We start from the raw sequence: 27016 nt of genomic DNA on the forward strand, positions 1-27016 counted from the left end.
AATCCCTACCGCCACTTCCCTCAAGACCCTAGGATGTAAGCCATCAGGTCCAGGCGATTTATCCGCCTTGAGTCCCATTATTTTACCGAGTACCACTTCCTTAGTGATTTTGATCGTGTTTATCTCCTCCCCCCCCCGTAGCCCCCTGCTTGTCCAGTGTTGGGATATTCTTGGTGTCCTCTACTGTAAAGACTTGATGTGACCGTAGAAACTTAATTTTCTGATTGGGCATAAGCCTGACCAGAAGTAGAGCAGTACAAGAGGAGCATTCACGTATCCCTATTTGCATTTCATGAGCCAGCATCGTTTACATAGTCTCAGAGGGCCACCAGCATGGAAAAATATTATGATTGGAAACACATCCCATGGCTAAGTGCAGAAATCATGTTGTGCTGCACAATTTAAAGGACTGCAGCAGCTTAAAGGGGCAGGCATTGTGGTTTGGAAGGCAGTACCCTTGTTTTTGAAACATGTAATTATTATGTTCTTATTATATTATGTCTGCAAGCAGTTCAGCAGAGCACAGTTTTCGCCAAATGGGACATACAAATCCCGATGGAAGAAGTGAGTCACAGTGGAAAGATCACTTCAGGATAAGTATTGCAGGACCACTGGGCAAGCTGCCTAAGAATGGCAATGAGCATTAATGCCATGCTACTCTACTTTACTTGCAGAAGACAGCCCATAACAGAAAACGAAGAAAGCACACACAGGAGGAAGACCCCCTAATCTCCATGCACTAACTCTGTATGAGATAAGGGCCTAGAAATTCATTGTAGCCACTTTTGGGGCGTTAAAGTCGGGCGGCCGCTAAAGTTTGCGCCCGCCGCCAAATCGAGGCCACTTCTGCGATATTCATTAGCTTCGCCCTAAGAGTTTGCTCGAGCGCTAAAACTGGTGCTGGACGCCTCTCTTTAGGCGCTAAGCCGGAGGTGCTGAGCGAGAGCGCCCAGGCCGGGCGCAGCGCAGGTGCGGCCATCTCGTGATTGACAGCAGACACCCTGGCGCCGGCCAGCTCTTAAGGGGGAAGGGTCGACTTTGTCTGCTGCCACGCCCTGGATAGTGGAGCCCTCCAGCTAGGCCTGAACACTGCTGCTGGACCCAAATAGCGCCTGAAGCCATGCAGCGGGCCCGTGAACGAGCGCAGCGCTTCTCAGAGCGTGATCTGAGTGTGCTGGTTGGTGGTGTGGAGAAGAGACGCCATATTTTGTACCCGGACAATGGCAGGAGGGCGCCGCTCCGCGCCTACCGGAGAGCCTGGAGGCATGTCGCCAGCAAGGTGTCAGCCAACAGCGAGGTCCCCAGGACCGGTGTCCAATGCCGCAAAAAGTTTAATGACCTCACGCGGATTGTCAGGGTGAGTACCCTTTCCAGTGACCTCCTCATCCTTGCATGTGCACCTCACATTATGGGCAAAGGGACCTGAAAGCCCTAATGGCCAGCCCTCATCCAGCAGCTATGGAACAGGCATGAACATCAATTGCACATTCTGCACTTAACACACTGGCCAAGCTATTCCACCATGGGAGGCAGTGCACACAAGATCAGGGCGACACACTGGCCAGGCTCTTCCACCATGGGAGGCAGTGCACACAAGATCAGGGCGACACACTGGCCAGGCTCTTCCACCATGGGAGGCAGTGCACACAAGATCAGGGCGACACACTGGCCAGGCTCTTCCACCATGGGAGGCAGTGCACACAAGATCAGGGCGACACACTGGCCAGGCTCTTCCACCATGGGAGGCAGTGCACACAAGATCAGGGCGACACACTGGCCAGGCTCTTCCACCATGGGAGGCAGTGCACACAAGATCAGGGCGACACACTGGCCAGGCTCTTCCACCATGGGAGGCAGTGCACACAAGATCAGGGCGACACACTGGCCAGGCTCTTCCACCATGGGAGGCAGTGCACACAAGATCAGGGCGACACACTGTACTTAGAGGCCGTCCTTTCTCTTGCAGGCCAAGCTGGCTAATAATCGGAAGAGCCGGACTGCGACCGGGGGAGGCCGACCCCAGATCCAGCCGCTCACCGAGCTTCAACATCGCGTGGAGCGCATCATGGGTGCCCGGGTGATTGGCCCTGTTGCATGTGGAGATGCCGACCCTGTTCTGGGCACCAATGGTAAGGACATCCACGTTTGGACCTCTCTCGTCCCACTTGCGCATCAGATCTACATCCTTTGCCACTGTCCGACCAATGCGCTCAATGCCACCACTCATGCATCCCTCGCTGACGGCCTCTCCTCACTCTAAAGCTACTCTTGTGCCTTCCTGGTTTCAGATGGTGAGGAGGAGGTCCCTGAACTTGCCAGTGACAGCCCCTCAGAGGAGGAGGAGCAAGAGGAAGGCGGCCCATCAGGGGAACCCTCAGCCGTGGCAACCCATGCCAATGTAGGGGACACGTCTTCCCTGGAGGGGAGCGTCGCGGAAGTGTCGGAGGGGAGGGGAGCTCATGGGACCTGCGGCCTGCAGAAACGCGGGAGGGGGGTGCCAGGTCGGCGGCCTTTTCCCCAGAGGGGGGGAAGGGTCGGAGGGGAGTCCAATTGCTGGGCCCAGCGGCCTCCAGCAACGCAGGAAGGGTCGGCCAGCTCGGCGGCCTTCTCCCCAGAGGGAGAGTCCGGCCTCCAGTCCGGAGATGGTCTTCGCCGAGGAGATGGAACGCCTCGAGGACTTGTCCGCGGACTCGGAGCGCCGGCACACGGAGCTCATGAGGGTAGTGGCACGGTTGCCTGAGGCCATCGAGTCCCTCTCTCGGAGTGTCACCGACGTCGGGGCCTCACAGGCCAACAGTTTGGCGGAATTCGGGGCGGAGCAGGCAGCGAGTCGGGCGGCATTCGGGGCAGCACAGGCAGCAAGTGGGCAGCTGATCAGTGGTGCCGTGCAGTCACTGGGTGCTCTGATGAGGTCACTGAACAGGTCAACACGGGCACTCACTGCTGCCACACTCGCTGTGTCAGCCAGGCATCGCCAGGGCACCCGGCGCGCTGCAGCAGCACAGCGGTCTGTCCCTCGGCAGATTGGTGCGCATGCTGCAGTGCTGGCCCGGGCGAGTGCCAGTGTCTCAGGCGACCAGCGAGCGCCTGCCATCCGCCAGCTTGCCCCCATTCCTCCAGCCGCCACTGCCACTCCCCCAGTGGAGCTGCCAGGAGCTGCTGCAGCGACTGATGCTGGCCAGCCACAGCTGCAGCATTCAACAGCCGCCCGCTCGACGGCCAGACCACGACTAGGCCGACCCCCAAGGGCATCTGCCCTCACGACATGTGCCCCTCTGGAGCCTGCCCCCAGCCTTGCAGCAGCCAATGGCCTTACTTTGAGGAGCAGCAGGGCGGGCAGGGGCCACACAAAGATGGCCAAGGCATCGACCTGGCGGGCCAAAAAGTCGAATGTGTGGCCAGTTGTGTTCGTTTTTTGAGGCCGAGAATTGGATGTTTGTTTTTTGAAGGCTGAGGATGTGATGTTTGTATTTTACGAAGGCCGAGGATGACGGCCATTTTAGTTGCACTGTTTTGTTAATCCTCTCCAGGTTGTGGGAGCGAGTAATGTGTTTGATTGTTTTTTGGGGGTTTCGTCTGTTTTTGGTTTTCATGTGGGAGGGGCCCTGAGTTTGTACAATAAAGCATTTTATTTATTAACATTGTCCATGTTTGATCTTTGAAGTGTTTGTTGCCTTAACCGGCTGAGGGCTTGCGGAGCGGCTACAATCATGTTCTTTCATTGGCACAAGCCATTCCCTGACAGGGGACCTAGAAGTGACGTTCAATAAGCCGCCGACGGGCGGCCCTTGGACCTTGTGCCTCCCTCCTGGGCTGGTACTCCTCGTCCTCCTCCTCCTCATGCTCCTCCTGCTCCTCCTCCTGAGGTGGGGGTCCAACGTGAGGTGGCACTGCCCGAGTCCTGCGGATAGCCAGGTTGTGCAGCATGCAGCAAACGACGGCGAATTGGGAGACTCGGTCCTGCGAATACTGGAGGGCTCCCCCGGAGCGATCGAGACAGCGGAACCGTTGCTTGAGGACGCCGATTGTTTGTTCTATGATGTTCCTAGTCGCTTGATGGCTCTCGTTGTATGCCTCTTCAGCAGGGGTCGTGGGCGCGCGGAGCAGGGTCATGAGCCAGGTACACAAAGGATAGCCTTTGTCCCCGATAAGCCATCCTCTTGGGGGAGGCTGTGCCTGGAACATGTCAGCCACAGTTGTCTGTCGCAGGATAAAGGCATCGTGGCTGCTGCCTGGAAAGCGGGCATTGACAGCTAGGATGCGCTGCCTGTGGTCACACACCAGCTGTACGTTGAGGGAATGGTAGCCCTTCCGGTTGCGGTAATCCTTGGCATGTTCCAGAGGTGCCCGCAAAGCCACATGCGTGCAGTCAATGGCGCCCTGCACCATGGGGAAGCCCGCTATTCTTGCAAATCCCACTGCACGCTGCTGCTGCTTGTCCAGGGTCATGGGGAAGGAGATGAATTGATGTCTCCGTATGAAAAGGGCTTCGGTCACCTGGCGGATGCAGCAATGCACGGCGAACTGGGAGGTGTTAGCGATGTCCCCAGCAGCGGATTGGAAGGAGCCGGTGGCATAGAAGTTGAGAGCCACTGTCACCTTCACTGCCACCGACAGAGACGTCCTGCGCATCAGCTGTGGCTGCAGATCTCTCTGAAGCAGCTGGCAGATGTCTGCAACCACCTCCCTTCTGAATCGCAGCCTCCTTACACACATCGCGGCAGACATGGTCAGATAGGAGGACTGCTGGCGGTATACCCTAGGTGGGTAAGGCCTCAGTTGGCGACGCCCGTTGCCCCCTCTGCGTCTAGCCAGGGCTGCCACTCTCTCACGGCGTCTGTAAGCCCTTCTGGCATAAGGCTGAAAGTCAGCGTTGGCACCCAATGCAGCCCCCATTATATGCTGGGAAACAATGAGCTCTCAATGAAGGCAAAGATAATTGCTAAGCTCTGGCCTGAGCCAAAAATACCTGTCCTAGGGTTGGTCCAAACCAGTAAGCTCTCCTCCTTGGTCTCTCTCCAAAAAACCGTTGCACAAGAGTGAATGCTGCAAAATGGCTGCCCTTTATAGTGCAGGGTAAGTGCCCTTTAATTAGCGCTCCCCGCGGCCCGCCTCGGCTGTGTACCGTTCCACTTCACAGTCGTTCGGGCCGCCCGGCGCACAACGGGGCGGCGCGAGTGAAGTTCCGGTTCGGGGCGCACAAAGGGCGTTGCACTAGTAAATGACGTCATGATCTGCGCGCGCAGCAGGGCGCGCGCTAAGACTTTGCGCCGGCGCTAAATGTGTACTGAAGTTGGGGCGAGGCGCAGATCGCGCTGCGCCCGGGCGCTAAGCGCCTAGCGCTCGAGATCTACTCCTCCTAAGGCGCTAACGGCTGGCGCGCCCAACTGAATTTCTAGGCCAAGAAGTTTTGTGACCTTATCAGTTCAAACCAAGAGAAACCATTGTCACCTTCCATTAATTTACTGTTCTATGTACCTATGTCACTTATAATTACTTCTACCCTCACTGTCTTAAATTACATGAATTCTTATTTAGTACATAATTCACTTAGCACCACCAGCCATCCCTTGGAAGTGCTCCCTCACATACACCTTTGCATGTAATCAGGTCAAAGTTATCATTCCCAACTAATGTAGCTGCATGGTGAAAATACGTCATCACATCCACTGTGGCTACTTGCTGACACTTTGATATTACCACATATCATCAAGACAATTGAAACCTCTCACATCTTCTACTCTACTTGCAGAAGACAGCCCATAACAGAAAACTAGGAAAGCACACACAGGAGGAAGACCCCCTAACCTCCATGCACTAACTCTGTATGAGCTAGGAGTCTTGCCAATGCTGGGGTGAGAGAACATAAAAGAGAGTTGGAAATTGGAAAAGAGGTGGACTGGCTCCAGCTCAAGGTTTGTGCTAACTACTCTCTCCTGCTCTTCCTTTCATCCTATTCTCATTCATTGGCTGCCAATAAAAACATACACTGAAACATTTTGCAATGCCACTCCCATTATTGGAAGATATATGGGAGGGCTTCTCATAAAGACACTATTGTAATGTATCTTCCTCCTCTCTTTATGTGTGCCAGTAGAAGTCGACCCAAGGCTTAATGACACAGGGCCCACGAGCACTTCACATCATATATGGTCACTCACCTTATCCCTCCCAAGCAGCAGGTCAGATACATCCACCCAAGGGGATTTAGATATTGAGGTAGAGGGGATGGCAGTGATTGAGACACAGAGCATGGGTAGCTGGTCATGATGACATGGGACTAGCAGGTGCAGGAGCATGAAGAGGTGAGCATAAAAAAGGAAAAAGCCTGCTTTGAGGGTGTCAGCTCAAGTTACTCCTCAGCTGGTGAGCCTTTGCATCTGGACTGATGCAGTCAGTCATCGAGACCATGCCAAGTAGCATGCTGGAAATGGTAGCTTGCGTGGAAGAATCCACTAGCTGTACAGCTTGCATGATGGTTTCACGGTACTGCCGTCCACCTGTGAGTGTGCGACAACTCCAGGGATATCTGCAGCATATAAATTCCTATAGAAGAGACTCTAAGGCTAGTTAATGATTCTCCCACAAGTGCTAACTGCTGCAATAAGAGACCTAGGGTTGCACGGCGGAACTAGCTTTAACGGGCTTAGAGGTTGACTCCAGAGAACCATTCTTGATGCAGCTTAAGCATGCTGTTTTGATTGTGTTCTTGATTAAAGATTATTCTGTCTGTCTGTCTATGTAATCCTGGATATATTTTTTTAACCACTTCACTTGAATATTTCTAAATTTCACATAAAATACACCATTTATGCTTCATTCTATTCAGCTCTATGGCTGTGCAAGTGTGACTAGCAAGTTTTGAAGTATAAATGTAAATAAACCAAGATATATCAATTCAATTCAAATCGCTTTATTGGCATGACAAGTTACATCTTATGTTGCCAAAGCATCGGAAAACATTCATGTTTGTTCACAAAAATACAGATCTATCCATACAGTGTATAAACAGATATATCCCTGAGTGTATAAATATACTTTCATATAATTTATATATACTCTTTTCTTATATTTAGTGGTTATCCCTCTGTTTATGGCAAGCTGTAACATAGTGTGCCGCTAGTGTTACGCAACTTCTCTCTTCCCCTAGTAGGTATGGGAGTTTTTGGTCGTCATTCAAATTTCTGAATTCCGGGCATATTTTTGTGAATTTTGGGTAGAAATTCTCCCTTATGCCCTGATATTTTCTACAAGCTGTGAGGAAGTGCATCTCTGTCTCCACCACTCCCTGACTGCAGTGAGAGCATATCCTGTCCTCTCTTGGTAGCCGGGTCTGTCTGTGTCTACCTTTTTCGATCGCCAGGTTATGTTCACTAAGTCTGTACATTGTCAAAGTTTTTCTCAGTTTGCTATCCTTTACCATGGTCAGGTAATCAGCCATGTTGTATTGTCTGTTTAGGGCCAAGTAGCAATTGAGTTTGCTTTGGGTTTTTGTTGTTTCTGCCCAATATGACAGATATTTTTCCTTTTGCTTAGCGACGATTGTGTTGGGTCGAATTCTTTGTGTTACGCTGTCACTGTCCTGGGGCTGGTTATTGTTAGTAGTGTTAGTAGTTACTTCACTGAGTCCCAGGACTAGTTGACTGAGGGTATTCTTCTTTATGGTCCTCTCTTGGCATTTCAGGGCTTCGTAATGATAGCATTGGGGGGTTGCTCATTTCTAGGTGTTTCCAAAATTTGGTGGCTCTTTTTTGGATAGTGATTATTAATGGATATTGGCCTAGTTCTGCCCTGCTTGCATTGTTTACGGTTTTCCTTTGAGTCCGGAGGATACTTTTACAGAATTCTGCATGTAGGATCTCAATTGGGTGTTTGTCCCATTTTGCAAATTCTTGTTGTGTTAGCAGTCCCCACACCTCACTGCCATAGAGTGCAATTGGTTCAATTACTGATTTGAAAATTTTGAGCCAAATGCTAATTGGGATTTTTATTTGGATTGATTTTTTAATGGCATAGAAAGCCCTTCTTGCTTTCTCTTTCAGTTCATTCACAGCCAGTTTGAAATTTCCCGTAGAACTGATTTTTAAGCCCAAGTATGTGTAGTTAGTGGTTTGTTCAATTTTGGTTGTTCCTAGTGTGAAATTTATTTTGGGTCCCTGATGTCTGGATCTTTGCTGGAACACAAGGACTTTGGTTTTTTGGGGATTTATTGTCAGGGCCCAAGTCTGGCAGTACGACTCCAGCAGATCCAGGTTCTGCTGTAGACCCTCCTTAGTTGGTGACAGCAGAACCAGGTCGTCTGCACAGAGGAGGAATTTAACCTTGGATTCATATAGGGTGAGGCCGGGTGCTGTCGATTGTTCAAGTAGTTTTGCCAATTCATTTATGTAAATATTAAAGAGTGTCGGTGAGATTGGCGAGCCCTGCGTCACCCCCCGCCCCTGTGGGAAGTATTTTGTTTGTTTGTCTCCAATTTTAACTGCACATTTGTTGTTTGTATACATTGATTTAATTACATCATATGTTTTTCCCCCTACCCCGCTTTCGATAAGTTTCAGGAATAAACCGTCATGCCAGATGGAGTCGAAAGCCTTCTGGAAATCTATAAAGCATGCGTAGATTTTGCTTTTGTTTTGATGAACGTGTTTGTCAATTAGGGTCTGTAGGGTGAAGATATGATCTGATGTTCTATAGTTTGGCAGGAATCCAATTGCTTTTACTCAAGACATTGTGCTCCTCAAGGAAGTTTATAAGTCTTTTATTTATGATGCTACAGAATACCTTCCCCAGGTTACTGTTTACACAGATGCCTCGATAGTTATTTGGGTCGACTTTGTCCCCACTTTTGTATATGGGCGTTATGAGTCCTTTGTTCCAGATATCAGGGAAGTAATCGCTCCACAATCTTAACGATCCAAAGCAATAAATTCTTTTTCAGGTATGGTGTGTGCAAATATAGAAGACTGTGATAACAAAAATTTGATGTTCAGTTTGAAATTGAGTTTGGCAAGATTAAGTGACCAGGACAGATGTTGCATGAGGATAGTATCAAATTCAGGGCACACATATATTTTGAAATCTATTAGAATCCTATTTTCAAACCTCTAACTGCTATTTGCCTAATTTAATCAACATCTATTAAGGAGCTTTTTACATCTGTGTTAAAAATCTAAGCTCGGTAACTGCCCTACAAGTATTCTGCAATAATACCTTCATAATAAATATCCTAATGGCCTAATATGTTAATTTGTTGTATATACCAGCTCAACGTTTTCATCTGTACTCTTAAAATAACAAACATCTGCTAATGGATGTTTAGAGAAGTGCTGGAAAAAGATCATAACAACATTTGAAAAATCGACCAAGTTCCACGAATTCCCTGTTTGGATGATGAGAGTCATGTGCATATGGATGATGAACAAATGATAATTAATGTAAAATATACTTTTATATAAAAAAAATTAAAGAGAGTTTACAAATTATGTGAATATGCAGGCTAGACATTTATATTATAGCATATATAGAAAACTAGGATTTAAGAGGAAGAGAACAAGTTCAATTATAAAATTGGTTTACCCTAAGAGCGCATTTACACAACTTGTAATGTCAGTGTGAAGCAGTTTTTCCTGATTGCAGGGAGTCTCACTCTGCCTTGCTCCAGTGTCAGACCAGGCCCTGAATCCGACTGCACTTCAACTTGTAACTGTACTTAAAATGAGTCTGCTCTGTCATACTTAGAGCTGCTGTGCTCTCCCAGAGTGGAGCTGGAAGTTTCAGAAAAATAGTTTCCCCTACCTGGCCACCCAGTCAGGTGTATCAGCTTCCTCCTTTGGTGGAGTCAAAGCCAGAAGCTGTATAATAAGCTCACTGTCAGAGCTGGTTGATAAGCCAACTCCATGTCGTAGTACCTATATCAATGGAAGTTATTTTATTCAACTTGAAAAATACACAGGTGTCATACCTAACTTAACTGTACAAATTTAATTCATCATTCTGTATCATCAAGCTTCAAAATTGTTCTGGCTTATATGGCAAAATGCATATAAATATCTGACAGCACTAAAACATATCTACTTAAAATGCATATTAAGGGAGAAACGGCAGTAGTCACCAAATAGCATTTTCATCAGAAGACCAAGGTTGAATCAAAGGAAACTGGGTAGCAGGTGGGTTGGAACAGGAAGTGTTTAGAACAGGCGCCCCCTTTTTAAGCCGATTCAGCCCTTGCTTTTTTGCTCAGCAAGAGGGGTTGCTGGTCAAAGTCTTGCTCAGCCACATGAAGTATGTACTCGGTTGTACACTAGATTTATGACCAACACATCAGATTTGATTAGCATGTTTACCAGAAAACTCAGCCTTGGATCTGATCTCAATTATCCATTCCTAATCTTTCATCCTGTAGGATGTAACATTTACTGAGGGTGAATTAACGGTTCAAAATACAATACAGGTAGACTATCCTTTATCCGAAAACCTCGGGACCAGCCGAGTTTCGGATAAAGGAGAATTTCGGATTTCGGAAGGTGGGTCGGTGGGGGTCCGCGGGGGGTCGTGCGCACGACTTACGCTGACGCTCAGCGTAAGTCAGTCGGGGTCGGCGGGGTACGCGGGGGGGGGGGGGTCGGCGGTTGTCGGGGCTGGCGGGGTCCGCGGGGGGGTCGGCGGTTGTCGGGGCTGGCGGGGTCGGCGGTTGTCGGGGCTGGCGGGGTCCGCGGGGGGGTCGGCGGCTGGCGGGGTCGGCGGTTGTCGAGGCCGGCGGGGTCCGCGGGGGGGTCGGCGGCTGGCGGGGTCGGCGGTTGTCGGGGCTGGCGGGGTCCGCGGGGGGGTCGGCGGTTGTCGGGGCTGGCGGGGTCGGCGGTTGTCGGGGCTGGCGGGGGGTCGTGCGCACGACTTACCCTTTATCCGAACTTCCGCAACCGGAACCCTCTAAAAACCGAAGGTTTTTTCGTTCAGCGTAAGTCGTACGCACGACTTACGCTGAACGAAAAAACCTTCGGTTTTTAGAGGGTTTCGGTTTTCGGAAGTCCGGATAAAGGGTAGTCTACCTGTACTTTCTTATATTAACTTATTTAATGTAACAAGACTAGTAGCAATGCCATACTGTACCTTCATTTTTAATTTTTTTGCATTGACCAATTCTCCATTGTGAGCTACAGCGATCTTTCCATGAAGAGTTTCCACTACAAATGGCTGACAATTCTGCAATTCAGAAATACCCGATGTAGAATATCGCGTGTGTCCTATTCCTAGGTTTCCACTGCGAAGCTTTTGTATTTGTTCTTCACGAAAAGTATTATTTACGAGACCCATTCCCTATAAAAAAAAATTATATAAAAATCTACTCATGATCTGCATAACTTAAGTTAAAAATTAAGAGCATAGTTTTGATGGGAAACTAAAGAACTCACTACTTTAAGTTAAAATAAATAACTTCTCTAATTGTACTTTTGGAGACCTTAGATCAAACTAAAAAGTAACTTGTTAAATTTAATGCACATTTACTATAAAGTTCCATTTCTACTCCCAAAAGTACCATTCCAGGACTTGAAAGTACCATAAGTCCATAGTCTGAGACTTGTTTTATTTGGGCTGTATTTTAAAAAAGAAATGAAAATCAAGTAATAAATGGTATTGCTACAATCTTCTCTTAACACTAGGAGCTGTGACCATCTCATAGGATGTTCTTTGGGGAAGCACCAAGGATTAAGTTGTACAATACTATAACAAAAGCAGAATTTAGGTCCTGGGCCAACATTGCCTATTTTTTGTTTTCAGGACACAGTAAGTCATTACAGTTCTAAAGCCAAAGAGGTATAGCACAAAGTTTGTTTTGGAGTATCTTTATCTTGTCTTTTGAAATTACAGCCTCAAGGCTTAAAATATTTACTTAGATCCAGTACCAAGCTCCAAAGAACAGTTGCACAAGTTTTTGACCTGATGGTTAATAAGGTCTCTGACCTGCAACATTTCATAGAATCATAGATATTTACAGCACAGAAGGAGGCCATTCGGCCCATCTCGTCAGTGCCGGCCAACAATGAGCTATCTACCCTAATCCCACTTTCCAGCACTTGGTCCGTAGCCTTGTAGGTTATGGCACTTCAAGTGCATATCCGAGTACTTTTTAAATATGATGAGGGACTCTGCCTCTACCACCCTTTCAGGCAGTGAATTCCAGACCCCCAGCACCTTCTGGGTGAAAAAATTTCTCCTCAAATCCCCTCTAAACCTCTGACCAATTACTTTAAATCTATGCCCCTGGTTATTGACCCTTCTGCTGAGGGAAATAACTCCTTCCTATCCACTCTATCTAGGCCCCTCATAATTTTATACACCTCAATTAAGTCTCCCCTCAGCTTCCTCTGTTCCAACGAAAACAACCCAGCCTATCCAATCTTTCCTCATTGCTAAAATTCCCCAGCCCAGGCAACATCCTCATAAATTTCCTCTGCACCCCCTCTAGTGCAATCACATCTTTCCTGTAATGTGGTGACCAGAACTGTATGCAGTATTCTAGCTGTGGCCTAACTAATGTTTTATACAGTTCAAGCATAACCTCCCTGCTCTTATATTCTATGCCTCGGCTAATAAAGGCAAGTAACCCGTATGCCTTCTTAACCACCTTATCTACCTGTCCTGCTACCTTCAGGGATCTGTGGATATGCACTCCAAGGCCCCTCTGATCTTCTGCATTTCTCAGTGTCCTACCATTTAATGTGTATTCCCTTGCCTTGTTAGCTTCCCCAAATGCATTACCTCACTTTCTCCAGATTGAATTCCATTTGCCACAGTTCTGCCCACCTGACCAGTCCATTGATACCTTCCTGCAGTCTGTAACTAGTTTATTAGGATGGTATAAACATAGTAATGTGTGAAAATCAACACCAATCAGAAAGATATGGAGCTGCCATAAAATTATAATTAAGTCTTCTCAGTATTTGCAATATAAAATGGGAAATTCACTGAATTTAATTTGAAGTAATCACTTTTCACCTGTAATTCAGATTAGGAGATTGTGTGATTTATGTTCAGTTCAAAAGTATAACAGTGATCTGTTTTATTAACAGAATCTCTGAACAATATTACTATAAATAGTTATGTTGCTACTTCAGCTATCTTTAAGAAATATTTTCCGCATTTTATTTAGAATAGCCGAGTAATAATTTTGGTTTATATCTATTTTCAACAACAACCTGCATTTATATAGAATCATAGGGGGAGAAATTGGGTGGAGCCGCAAACGGGACGGCAAGCTCGCCCGGGCGCCAGATTTTGCGCTGCGATCGCCGGAAATTCAGCTTGAGCGCCCCAAGAGGGACACGGGGCGAGGCTCGAGGCGCTCCGTGTCCCTCTTAGGGCGCTGAAATTGAATATCGCAGCGTAACGTGCCGCAGGGCGCGCTGCAGTACTGCAGGCCTTCCTCCCATTCTTAAGGGGGGAGGGGCCTGCACCAGCGCGATGAGCGATCGTGAGTGCCGGCAAAAGAGCCTGGCACCGAGGGGAAGTGCCGGGCTCTCGGAAAACAGCCGCCAATGCCGCGGGGGAAGAACAGGAGGCCGGGGACGGAGGTGCTGGCAGGCGGCCGCCGAAAAAAATGGCCGCCCCGCACCTCCGCCTTAATTTGCGCCACTGCCGCCACAGGTAGGCCCCGTGAACCGGGCGCGATTAGCGAGCGGCGCTACAGAGGTGGTCGCTGCCAAATATCGCGATCGGGGCGGTAGCGGGGCGCTGCGCACACCGATGGCGTCATCGGTAGCGGCGCAGCGCAACAGGCTAACGCCGCCATTAGCGCCCCAGCTAAATATCGCGGGAGGCGTGGCCAGTGGCGCTAAAGCCACTGAATGCCCTCTTTAGGTGCTAACTGGTGGCGCAGCCCACCGAATTTCTCCCCCATAGACTTTTACGGCACAGAAGGAGGCCATTCAGACCATCGCATCTGTGCCAGCTGAAAAAGAGCTAGCCAGCCTAATCCCATTTTCCAGCTCTTGGTCCGTAGCCTTGCAGTCTACAGCACTTCAAGTGCATATCCAGGTCCTTTTTAAATGCGATGAGGGTTTCTGCCGCTACCACCCTTTCAGGTAGTGAGTTCCAGGCCCCCACCACCATCTGGGTGAAAATATTTTTCCTCAACTTCCCTCTAATCCTTCTACCAATGATGTTACATCTATGCCCCCTGATTATTGACCTCTCTGCTAAGGGAAATAGGTTCTTCCTATCCACTCTATCTAGGCCCTTCATAATTTTATACACCTCAATTAAATCTCCCTTCAGCCTCCTCTGTAATATGATGCCCAGAACTGTACGCAATACTCTAGCTGTGGCCTAACTAGTGTTTTATACAGTTCAAGCATAACCTCCCTGCTCTTATATTCTATGGCTCAGCTAATAAAGGGTAGCATCCCATATGCCATCTTAACCACCTTATCTACCGGTCCTGCTACATTCAGGGATCTGTGGACATGCACTCCAAGTTTGTACAGTTCCTCTACACTTCTCAGTATCCACCATTTATAGTGTATTCCCTTGCTTTGTTAGCCTTCCCCAAATACATAACCTCACACTTCTCTGGATTTAATTCCATTTGCCACTTTTCTGCCCACCTGTCCATCAACATCTTCCTGCAGTCTGCATCTTTCTTCCTCACAATCAACCACACGGCCAATTTTTGTATCATCTGCAAATTTCTTAATTATGCCCCCTACATTGAAGTCTAAATCATTGATACATACCACAAAAAGCAAGGGACCCAATACAGAACCCTGCGGAACCCCACTGGAAACAACCATCACAAAAAAATCCATCAAACATTACCCTTTGCTTCCTGCCACTGAGCCAATTGTGGATCCAACTTGCCACTTTCCCTTGGATCCCATGGGCTTTTACTTTTCTGACTAGTCTGCCATGTGGGACCTTGTCAAAAGCCTTGCTTAAATCCATATAGACTACATCAAACGCATTACCGTCATCGACTCTCCTAGTTACCTCCTCAAAAAATGCAATCAAGTTAGTCGGACACAACCTTCCCTTAACAAATCCATGCTGACTTTCCTTGATTAATCCGTGCCTTTCTAATTGAAGATTAATACAGTCCCTCAGAATTTTTTCCAATAATTTGCCCACCACCTAGGTTAGACTGACTGGCCTGTAGTTACTCAGTCTTTCCCTTTCTCCCTTCTTAAACAACGGTACAACGTTAGCATTCCTCCAGCACCACGCCTGTAGCCAGAGAAGATTGGAAAATGATGGTCAGAGCCTCTGCTATTTCCTCCCTTGCTTCTCTTAACAGCTTGGGTTACATTTCATCCGGGCCTGGTGATTTACCTTCTTTCAAAGATACTAAACCCCTTAATATTTCCACTCTCACTATGTTTAACTCATCTAATATTTCACACTCCTCAACTACAATGTCTGCATTGTGAAGACAGACGCAAAGTATTCATCAAGATCCATATCCATGTCTTCTGCCTCCACACACAGGTTACCCTTTTTGGTCTCTAATAGGCCCTATTCTTTCCTTAGTTATCCTCTTGCTCTTAATATATTTATAAAACAACTTTGGGTTTTCCTTGCCAATATTTTTTCATGCCCTCTTTGCTTTCCTAATTTCCTTTTTAATTAAACCCCTGTACTTTCTATACTCCTCTAGGCTTTCTGCAGTATTTAGCTCTCGGTATCTGACAGAACTGTCTCTTTTTTTCCTTATCCTACCCTGTATGCTTCTTGACATCCGGGGGGGGGGGGGGGGTACTAGATTTGGGAGCCCCAACCTTTTTCTTTGTGGGAACATATTTGCTCTGAACCCTCACTATCTCCTCCTTGAATGCCTCCCACTGCTCTGACAGTGATTTACTTTCAAGTAGCATTTTCCAGTCCACTTTTGCTAAATCGCATCTCAGCTTAGTAAAATTGACCTTTCCCCAATTGAGAACTTTTACTCCTGGTCTCTCTTTGTCTTTTTCCACAACTACACTAAATCCAACTGAATTATGATCACTACTACCAAAATGTTCTCTCACTGATAGACGTTCCACCTGCCAAGCTTCATTCCCTAAAACTAAGTCCCGAACTGCCCCCTCTCTTGTTGGGCTAGCTACATACTGGCTAAAATGCATTCAGGAAAACTTTTTTAAAGAATTCTACACCCTTTATACCTTTTACACTAATTCTATCCAAGTTAATATTAGGGTAGTTGAAATCCCCAACTATTACTGCCCTATTGTTTTTGCACATCTCAGAAATGTGCCTACATATTTGCTCTACTAGCTCCCTGTGATTATTTGGGGGGTCTATAGTAGACTCCTAGCAGTGTGATTGCCCCTTTTTTGTTCTTCCGTTCAACCCATATGGCCTCATATGATGATCCTTCTAACATATCATCCCTCCTCACAGCTGTAATTGTTTCTTTAACCATTATTGCGACACCCCTCCTTTTTTATCCCCCTCTATCTCATCTGAAAACCCTGTAACCAGGAATGTTGAGCTGCCATTCCTGCCCTCCTTTAAGCCATGTTTCAGTAATAGCTATGATATCATACTTCCACATATCTATCTGTGCGCTTTGGTCATCTGCCTTAGTCACTAGACTCCTTGCATTAAAGTATGTACCATTAAGCACTGCAAAACTCCTTTGTTGTCTTTTTTCCAGCCTTTGTTTTCTCTGCATTCCAAACTCACTTACTAATTTTCAGCCTTCCATTTCCAGCTTTGCTTCTCTCCTTCTGAACCTACACTCAGGTTCCCATCCACCTGCCAAGCTTGTTTAAAACCTCCCTAACAGCACTAGCAAACCCACAATGCGAGGATATTGGTCCCGGCCCTGTTGAGGTGCAAACCATCTGGCTGGTACAGGTCCCACCTCCCCCAGAACCGGTCCCAATGCCTCAGGAACCTAAAGCCCTCTATCCTGCACTCTCTCTCCAGTCACACATTCATCTGCTCTGTCCTCCTATTTCTGTATAGCGCCTTTAACGTTAAAAAAACACCCCATGGCATTTCACAGAAGTGTAATCAGACAAAAATGGATACTGAACCAAAGAAAGAGATATTAGGCAAGGTTTTCCTCAATAATTTGCTTTTAAAAACTACTCAGTTAGCACACGACTTTCAGTCCTGGGTGCTGCATTCAAAAGCAGCCAATACCAATGTGTTAAAAGCATTTCAGCATCAACATGAAATTAGTTTGGACAGTCTGTAAGCAATTCCTAGTAGGTCCATCTCCTCAGCACACAGTTATACATTGATACCATCACTCAGACACCATTATAGTCTACTTCTATCAACAGAAAGTTGTTTTTTGCTTTAAAATATTGAATTAAGCAATTTAAACAGTACAAAGTTGCATAATTTCAATCTGAATTAAGAAATTTCTAATTGAGAGAAGACGCTAATGGCTGGTATGGAAATTCACACTGGTGCATAAGGGGATGCTCTTTTGACATTGGGACTGAGTAGAGGGAGTTTTATTCTGCAACTGGCATCACTAATTTTGACCTGGGAGCACTCAACACAGATACTGGGTGCACATTACCAATATCCCCTGCTTCAAGGAGCACAACATTTACTGAAACAATAAAAAATATCTTCACACATTATTTTTCAATATACTTGACAAAACATAAATTCTATCAAAATACAATCTTATTTTGGCAGAATCAGTTGTCTGTCATTAAATCATGACAAAGTCCTTGAGCTAGGAAATTCATATTTAAGTAAATGTTGTAAAAGTACTGGAAGATGGTAAATCAGGTTTTCTGAAAACAAAGATGGAGTAACGTGATAAGAGGGAGACAGTACAAAAGAATACTGAACCCGATTGATTTATCAATGCCGTAAAGATCAATATATGACATAACAACACTCCATTGCAGAGTAAAAGACATACCTTGTGCGTCATATATAAAGGTGGGGAACCTCCATTACTTGTCACAATTCCAGCACTTTCCTGACCTCTGTAAAAACATTTTTCCAAAAGTTTCAACAATAATTACTGATAAGTACATAGTTTAGAAATGACTTCCATTGAGATTAATTGTTTTCTCAATGGAAAGCAATTATCCCTCAGTTGCTCCATAACTTTTAAGTCCTATAGGGACGCTCCCTTTCCAATTAGTCTGTTATGCCACTTTAGTAACTTTTATCTGATAATAAAGCAGTGCATAAATAATAAAGATGACATTTATTCTGACAAAGGAAGATCTCGTATCACAGAGATGAAGGTCAAGTGGGATAAACAGTATTCCATTGATCTCAGATACCAAAGTTCCTTGAAGGACTACTTCCATATCTATTCACAAAAGCAGGGCAAAATTCCATACAAAATGCATGTTTTTAGGTTGTCTCCAAATACCTGTAGTTTGAGATTATGCAAAACAGAACAGGTGCAACCGAGTGATACCAGTAAGCATATGGATCTCTCCCTTTACAAGACATTTTTGAAACTACCATGGAAAAATAGTTTACATTTCTCTCATTAGACAATTGTCTCAGTCTAGTGCTAGAAACATTTTAAACCCTTCATCTTACTGCGGATTGTACATTTAGTTTATAAAATAAAAATGTAACATTGTAATATTTACTTCAGGTTAACTTTAAACACTCAAACCAATATTACTCCTTATTTGAACGGAAGCTATGCAAAAGAGTTGGCAGTAACTCATAGAGGTATGAGGATTCCAAAGTTAGATAGGTTGAATTGAAGAGATATGCCCATTCGTGCATAGTGAGACCTGCATTGCTTTAGATGTTGACCTATTGTGTTAATTGCACAATTTAATGATTTTCATTGCAAAAGAACCTTGAAATATACTGAACCTTCTGGGAGGGGTAGAAAAGAGAGCGCATATATTATACATATACAAATCAGTTTTGGGAAGTAGCTAAATGTCAAAGAATGCAATTTCTAAACTTCTTTCAAATGTAGCAAATATTAAAGTAGTTATAAATTCAGTAACACAGCATTTCGAGACACAAGACAAGAGACCCCGATAGATCAGAGCCCACTCAACTTCGATCCTAACTGATAAGGGAAAAATATCACTATGTATGCAGTTCAAAAAAAAATCAATGAGTGTTTCAGTTATTGAGATGGCACAGCATGTTTTCCATGATTAGACAATTCCTTGCATGTCCAATTTTAAATAAAATGTAAGCAATGAGTAGAGTCATTGAAATTTAATTTAAGTAATCTTCATCAACTTTTTGTTATTTCAGGCAACAAAATTAGTCTTTATATCTGGACAAACTTCTATACTGAGGTGGAGAGGGAAAAGAAAGAAGACAGACATTTTTGTTGAAGATATCAATTCTCTTACAACATAATTAAGTAACTGAATAATACATAAAGTAATAGCAAAATACTGCAGATGCTGGAAATCTGAAATAACAACAGAAAATACATAAAGTATATCACTTAGTAAAAAGAGTGCGCTGTGGATCTAACACAATGGACTTTAGTAGTACAACCATTAGGATGCTAGATAAAACCCATTTATCAGTAAAGGATAAACAGCATTGCGACAACAGATGTTTCTGGATGACCGTCAGACTACTGACTCTCCAGGCCAATAACCCCTTTGGCCTCATAAACCTACAATATATCTAAGTTAATTTCAAAGCTTCTAGACTAGCAAATTGGCTCCAAGAATGAAAAAAAATCATGCTGAGCCCAACAAAAATGCAGGCCGACCCTAGATTATACTTTCAGAAGTGTTGAATTTATGGAATTAAGCTTGTAAATTTACTTTGAAATATGGCTATATTGTATTCTCATTCCCTTTTCAGAGAAAGCTATACTCTAGTGCTCCTATACCAAACTAGTTAAATAATCACAATAGTGAACTTAGCTTATCTATCTTCTTCTATCTATCTATATATATATAAATAAATCGGTACATCTGTCTGTCATTCTGTCTGTCTGTCATCGCGTGTGCGTCTGGGGGCTATGCGCTCAAAAGTGACAGGGCGTACCTCCGCGCGCGTTACCTCCAAAGAAAGCTTACGCTTCCGAGACGGTTTTAAGCGTATTTACGTTTCGGCCGGGCTAAAATCGCGCCCGCGGTATCCCAAAAACCTTAAACATTCCGCTCATTAGCATCTCATTATCCGCTCATTAGCGACAGAGTGACCTCGAAGTCGACCAATCGTACGGCGGCTTGCTGCCGCGTGCGGCCGGGCCAATCGGTGCGTGTGTGGGCGGGCCTTATCGTTCTGAACCGAGGTGAGTCGCCGCCATCTTGATTCCAAACTTTTCCTTTCTTTTTCCCGCTTTCTGCGTCTTTAAAAAAAACGTTGCTTTTAAAACACATAGGGCTGAAAATTCAGTAGGGTTAGCGCCCCATTTGAGGCGCTAGAGGGCCTAGCGCCGGAGTTATGGCCGGTTTGTAAATTCATTGGGGCCCTGCCATCGGCGTTAGACCAGTTGCGCTGCGCCGGCACCGATGACGTCATCGGTGTGCGCAGCGTCCCGGTTGCCGTGGTGACGGGCCCCAACGCCGAAATTGAGTTGCGGCCGCCTCGCCCGTGGCAGCCGCAACTAACGATGTTTCAGCAGAGTCCTACGCGAGTTAGCGCCGGCGCATTAAGGTCGCGCGGCGGCCGGCCGCTTGCCCGCACCTCCCTCCCCGGACTCCTCCACCACCCCCCGCGGAACAGATGCGTCTGGCCTGCGAGCCCGGCACTTCTCCGAGGTGCCGGGCTAATTTTTTTCAAGATTTCAACGGCCAGCGGGCGGGTGCAGGCAGCTCCTCCTTAACTGAAGGAGGAGGCCTGCACTTCCCCAGCCTGCCGCACTGCATCGGGTGCCGCAGCGCCGGAATTGCGCCACAATGCGGCAGTCAGCGCCCATTTCGAGGCGCTGACACCCTCCTGTAGCGCCGGCAGCCGTTTGGGCGCGGCGCTGCTGAATTTTTGGCGCGCGCAGGGGGACTTAGCGCCGGCGCTAAATTTCTGGCGCTAAAGCCCTGGCGCGGCGCCAACTGAATTTCTAGGCCATATTGTTTTTTAAAAAAATGATTTAGAAACGAATTAACTTATCTAATCTCATTAATTTTCCTACCTTTCCCCGTTTTTCCAGGTAGGCCTCGAAGCCTCGGCTTCTCCTCCGCACCCACGCCCGAGCTAGGCACCTCCCGGCCCCACTCGAAGGCTGCAGGGGCCTGCCTCAGCCCAGCGCCGCTACCTTACTAAAGGGTGCGCGCGCAGCAGGAGCTGAGACGCGGCGTCTCTCTCTGGCTCAGCCGGGGGGCGGGGCTTGCTGAGCGTCAACGGTTACCCTGGCAACCGGGCCCGCCGGCCGTCTCGCACAGCCGCAATCGGCGGTCTTCACCTGGGGGGGGGGGGGCGCGACCCTCGGGTGCGCGTGCAGCAGGAGCTGAGACGCGGCGTCTCTCTCTGGCTCGGCCGGGGGGCGGGGCTTGCTGAGCGTCAACAGTTACCCTGGCAACCGGGCCCGCCGGCCGTCTCGCACAGCCGCAATCGGCGGTCTTCACCTCGGGGGGCCGCGACCCTCGGCGGGGGGAGGCCGCGACCCTCGGGAGGGGGGGGGGGGGCCGCGACCCTCGGGGGGGGGGGGGGCCGCGACCCTCGGGGGGGAGGGGGCCCCGCCTTCCCCGCCCTCCCCGCCCCCGCCTTCCCCCCCTCCCCCGCCTGCCCCCCGGGGCTCTCGGGAGTGGAGTGCGGGGCGGGGCGACGCGGCCGGTGCTCGGGAGGACGGGGGCTCGGAAGGGGGAGAAGGGTTACCCCGGCAACCGGGCGTGGCCGTCTCTCAGCCTCAAGCCGGCTCACGCCTGTTCTCGGGGCTTGGCTCCATTTGCGGCCACGGGCCACTCGCCCTCTCTCTCTCCTTCCCTCTGTCTCTCTCCCCCCCTCCTCACCCCCCTCCTCTCCTCCCCTCCCCGCCCTCCTCCCCCTCCCTCCTCCTCCCCCCCTCCCCCTCCCCCGCCCTCCTCCTCCCCCCCTCTCTCTTCCCCCCAGTCGCTCTCTCTCTTCCCCCCAGTCGCGCTCTCTCTTCCCCCCAGTCGCTCTCTCTCTCTCTTCCAACAACATGCCCGCGAAAAAGCCTCGGCACCGCCGGGCACTCCAGCTGGTCTATATCTATATCTATCTATATATATAATAAAGCGGTCGATCTGTCTGTCTGTCATTCCGTCCGTCTGTCTGTCTGTCTTGTATAAACTCGAAAGTTATAGAGCGTACCTACACGTGTGTCACATCGAAAGAAAGCTTACAATTCCAGAACCGTCATAAGCGTATTTACGTTTCGGCGAGACAAAAATTGCGCCCGCGGTATCCAAAAAACGTTCAACATTCCGCTCATTATCCGCTCATTAGCAGCGAGTGACGTCGAGGTCGACCAATCGTACGGTCGAGCGACCCGACGGTCGACCAATCGCTGCGTGGCGGGTTCCTGGCGCGTGCGGGCGAACCCTCCTAGAGTCGAGTGACGGGACGATTGACCAATCCTACGCTTCGGTGACCTGACGGTCCACCAATCGGTGCGTGTGTGGGCGGGCCTTATCGTTCTGAACCGAGGTGAGTCGCCGCCATCTTGATTCCAAACTTTTCATTTCTTTTTCCCGCTTTCTGCGTGTTTCTTTTCAAATCTACATTTCCAGCAAAAAAAAAGTTGCTTTTAAAAGACAAATTGTTTTTAAAAAAAGTTAATTAATTTGTAAATCTTTTGTCTAACCTCTATAATTTTCCTACCTTTCACCGTTTTTCCAGGCCTCAAAGCCTGGGCGTCTGTTGACCAGCCACGCCCGAGCTAGGCGCCTCCCGTCGCGATCGACAAAAGGCCAGCGATCGCCGCCATCTTTGTGAAGGCTGGAGGGGGCGGGCCTGAGCCGGACGTCGCCATCGCCGCAATCTTAGTAAAGGCGGGCGGGGCGGGAGTCAGCGTCCGCGTCATCTTCCGCTCAAATCCTGGCGTGGTGCTTGAACTCACAACCACTGCCTCAAAAGGTGAGTGTGCCACCATCAAGCCAAGCTGACACTCAAAAGATTTTCACCTCATGCCCCAACATAGTTGTTGGAGATAACAACAGAAAATGCTGGAAACAGCATTTCAGGTTTCCAGCATCCACAGTATTTTGCTATTGTATAGTTGTTGGAAAAATTTTGCAACCACTTATAACTTTGAAGAAAAATAGCAGCCAAAAACAGTGGGAAGAAATTATTTGAATAATTCATAGTTTGTAGGACTTGCTGGTTTATAAATGGCAGCTTTGAAAAACAATTGAGCTACTTGGCTTTTTGAAGATTACTCATTCGTCAGTACTTTTTTGCTACTTTTGATTTAGTCAGCTGGTTATTTGATTGGCAACTTAACAGAAAAATGGCTATTTGAGCCAATGATAATTATTTGCCTCACAAACATGACTGTTTGGAAGTGCAGCACCTTTGAACAGTGCGATGCTATAAATAGAAACATAGAAGATAGGAGCAGGAGTCGGCCATTCGGCCTCTCGAGCCTGCTCCGCCATTCAATGCGATCATGGCTGATCATCCAACTTCAGTACCCTGTCCCTGCTTTCGCCCCATATCCCTTGATTCCCTTAGCCTTAAGAAATATATCCAACTCCTTCTTGAATATATTTAATGAATTGGCCTCACCTGTCATCTGTGGTAGAGAATTCCACAGGTTCACCACTCTCTGGGTGAAGAAATTCCTCCTCATCCCAGTCCTAAATGGCTTACCCCTTATCCTTAGACTGTGACCCCTAGTTCTGGACTCCCCCGCCATCGGGAACAGCCTTCCTGCATCTAGTCTGTCTAGTCCTGTTAGAATTTTATATGTTTCAATGAGATCCCCTCTCATTCTTCTAAACTCTAGCGAATATAAGCCTAATCGACCCCATCTCTCTTCATACGTCATTCCTGCCATCCCAGGTATCAGTCTGGTGAATCTTCGCTGCACTCCCTCCATGGCAAAAATATCCTTCCTCAGATAAGGCGACCAAAACTGCACACAATACTCAAGGTGTGGTCTTACCAAGGCCCTGTACAACTGCAGCAAGGCATCCTTGCTCCTGTACTCGATTCCTCTCGCTATGAAAGCCAGCATACCATTTGCCTTCTTAACCGCATGCTGCACCTGCATGCTTACCTTCAGCGACTGGTGCACAAGGACACCCAGGTCTCGTTGCACTTCCCCTTTTCCCAATCTATAGCCGTTCAGATAATAATCTGCCTTCCTGTTTTTGCCACCAAAGTGGATAAACTCGCATTTATCCACATTATACTGCATCTGCCATATCGCCCAACCTGCATCCTCCGCACAGCACACACTCCCACCCAGCTTTGTGTCGTCTGCAAACTTAGAGATATTACATCTAGTTCCCTCGTCTAGATCATTAATATATATTGTGAATAACTGGGGTCCTAGCACCGATCTCTGCGGTACCCCACTAGTCACTGCCTTCCACTCGGAAAAAGACCCGTTTATTCCAACACTTTGCTTCCTGTCTGCCAACCAGTTTCCTATCCAAGTTAGTGCCTTACCCCCAATCCCATGTGCTTTAACTTTGCACGCTAGTCTCTTATGCGGGACCTTATCGAAAGCCTTCTGAAAGTCCAAGTACACCACATCCAATAGTTCTCCCTTATCTATTGTACCAGTTACATCCTCAAAAAATTCCAGATTAGTCAAGCATGATTTACCTTTTGTAAATCCATGTTGAATTTGTCTGATCCTATCACTGTTTTCCAAGTGCTCTGCTATTACAAATTTTATAATGGACTCTAGCATTTTCCCCACTACCGATGTCAGGCTTACCGGTCTATAATTCCCCGTTTTTTCTCTACCACCTTTTTTAAATAGTGGGGTTACATTAGCTACCTGCCAATCCATGGGAACTGTGCCAGAGTCTATAGAATTTTGGAAGATGACCAGCAATGCATCTACTATTTCTAGGGCCACTTCCTTAAGTACCCTAGGATGTAGATTATCAGGCCCTGGGGATTTATCGGCCTTCAATCCCGTCAATTTCCCCAACACCATTTCCCTACAAATACTGATTTCATTCAATTCCTCCCTCTCATTAGATCCGATGTTCCCTGACATCTCTGGGAGTTTATTTGTGTCCTCCTTTGTGAAGACAGAACCAAAGTATGTATTTAATTGGTCTGCCATGTCTTTGTTCCCCATTATAAATTCCCCTGATTCTGGCTGCAAGGGACCTATGCTTGACTTCACCAATCTTTTTCTCTTCACATATCTATAGAAGCTTTTACAGTCAGTTTTTACGTTCACTGCAAGCTTACTCTCATACTCTATTTTCCCCCCTCTTAATTAATCCCTTTGTCCTCCTTTGCTGAATCCTAAACTGCTCATAATCCTCAGGTTTGCTGCTTTTTCTGGCAAATTTATTTGTCCTCTCCTTGGATCTTATGCTATCCCTAATTTGCTTTGTTAGCCAATGTTGAGTCACCTTTTTTATTTTATTTTTATGCCAAACAGGGATGAACAAATTCTGTAGTTCATCCATGCGATCTTTAAATGTTTGCCGTTGCCTATCCACCGTCAACCCTTGAAGTAACATTCCCCAATCTATCCTAGCCAACTCGCACCTCATACCATCGTAGTTTCCTTTATTTAAATTCAGTACCCGAGTCTCTGAATCAACTAATTCACTCTCCATTTTAATTAAGAATCCTATCATATTATGATTGCTCCTCGCACAACAAGATTGCTAATTAATCCTTTCTCATTACATAATACCCAGTCTAAGATGGCCTGATCTCTAGTTGGTTCCTCGACATATTGGTCCAGGAAATCATCTTGTATATAATCCCCTCTAGGAATTCCTCTTCCACAGTACTGTTACTAATTTGGTTAGACCAATCTATATGTAGATTAAAGTCACCCATGATAACTGCTGTGCCCTTATTGCACGAATCTCTAATTTCCCATGTAATGCCATCCCCAACCTCAGCAGTACTGTTTGGGGGTCTATATACAACTCCCACTAACGTTTTCTGCCCCTTGGTATTTCTCAGCTCTACCCATACAGAGTCCACATCATCAGAGCTAATATTCTTCCTAACTATTGTGTTAATCTCTTTAACCAGCAATGCTACCCCACCGCCTTTTCCTTTTTTCCTGTCCTTCCTGAATATTGAATACCCCTGGATGTTGAATTCCCAGCCTTGGTCACCCTGGAGCCATGTCTCCGTAATCCCAATTATATCATAACTGTTTACCTCTATTTGCGCAGCTAATTCATCCACCTTATTACGAATGCTCCTCGCATTAAGACACAAAGCCTTCAGGCTTGTTTTTTAAACACTTAGACCTTTTAGAATTATTGTTTAATGCGGCCATGTTTGATTTGCACCCTTGATTTCTCTGACTTCCACTTTTCTCCTTCCTGTCTTTTGCTTCTATCCTTGCTTCCCTTTCCTCTGTCTCCCTGCTCACGTTCCCAACCCCCTTCCATTTTAGTTTAAACCCTCCCCCACAGCACTAGCAAACACTCCCCCTAGGAAATCAGTCCCGGTCCTGCCCAGGTGCAAACCGTCCAGTTTGTACTGGTCCCACCTCCCCCAGAACCGATTCCAATGGCCCAGGAATTTGAATCTCTCCTCCTTGCACCATTCTTCTAGCCACGTATTCATCTGAAATATCTTTCTATTTCTACTCTGACTAGCACGTGGCACTGGTAGCAATCCTGAGATTACTACCTTTGAGGTCCTATTTTTTAATTTACCTCCCAACTCCCTATATTCAGCTTTTAGGACCTCATCCCATTTTTTACCTTTATCGTTGGTACCTATATGCACCACGACAACTGGCTGTTCACCCTCCCCTTCCAGAATGCCCTGCAGCCGCTCCGAGACATCCTTGACCCTTGCACCAGGGAGGCAACATACCATCCTGGAGTCTCGTTTGCAGCCGCAGAAACGCCTATCTATTCCCCTTACAATAGAATCCCCTATCACTATAGCTCTCCCTCTCTTTTTCCTCCCGTCCCGTGCAGCAGAACCACCCATGGTGCCAGGAAGTTGGTTGCTGCTGCCTTCC

At 47.1% G+C, this 27016-nt stretch overlaps 1 protein-coding gene across 1 annotated transcript in view; it reads right to left on the reverse strand.

The window, feature by feature from the left end:
- ppat (phosphoribosyl pyrophosphate amidotransferase) overlaps positions 1-27016 on the reverse strand; it is a 95090-nt gene that overhangs the window by 53557 nt on the left and 14517 nt on the right. The window contains exons 2-4 of the mRNA XM_085970445.1: positions 17882-17948; positions 11107-11313; positions 9796-9908 (exon numbers count right to left, since the gene is read on the reverse strand). Of these exons, the coding sequence (XP_085826571.1) occupies positions 9796-9908; positions 11107-11313; positions 17882-17948 (387 nt within the window). The remainder of the gene's footprint in view (positions 1-9795; positions 9909-11106; positions 11314-17881; positions 17949-27016) is intronic.

This window comes from Somniosus microcephalus, chromosome 2 (assembly GCF_052327205.1).
Source record: "Somniosus microcephalus isolate GS21.2 chromosome 2, FLI_Smic_1.0, whole genome shotgun sequence".
Classification (NCBI taxonomy): Eukaryota; Metazoa; Chordata; class Chondrichthyes; order Squaliformes; family Somniosidae; genus Somniosus; species Somniosus microcephalus.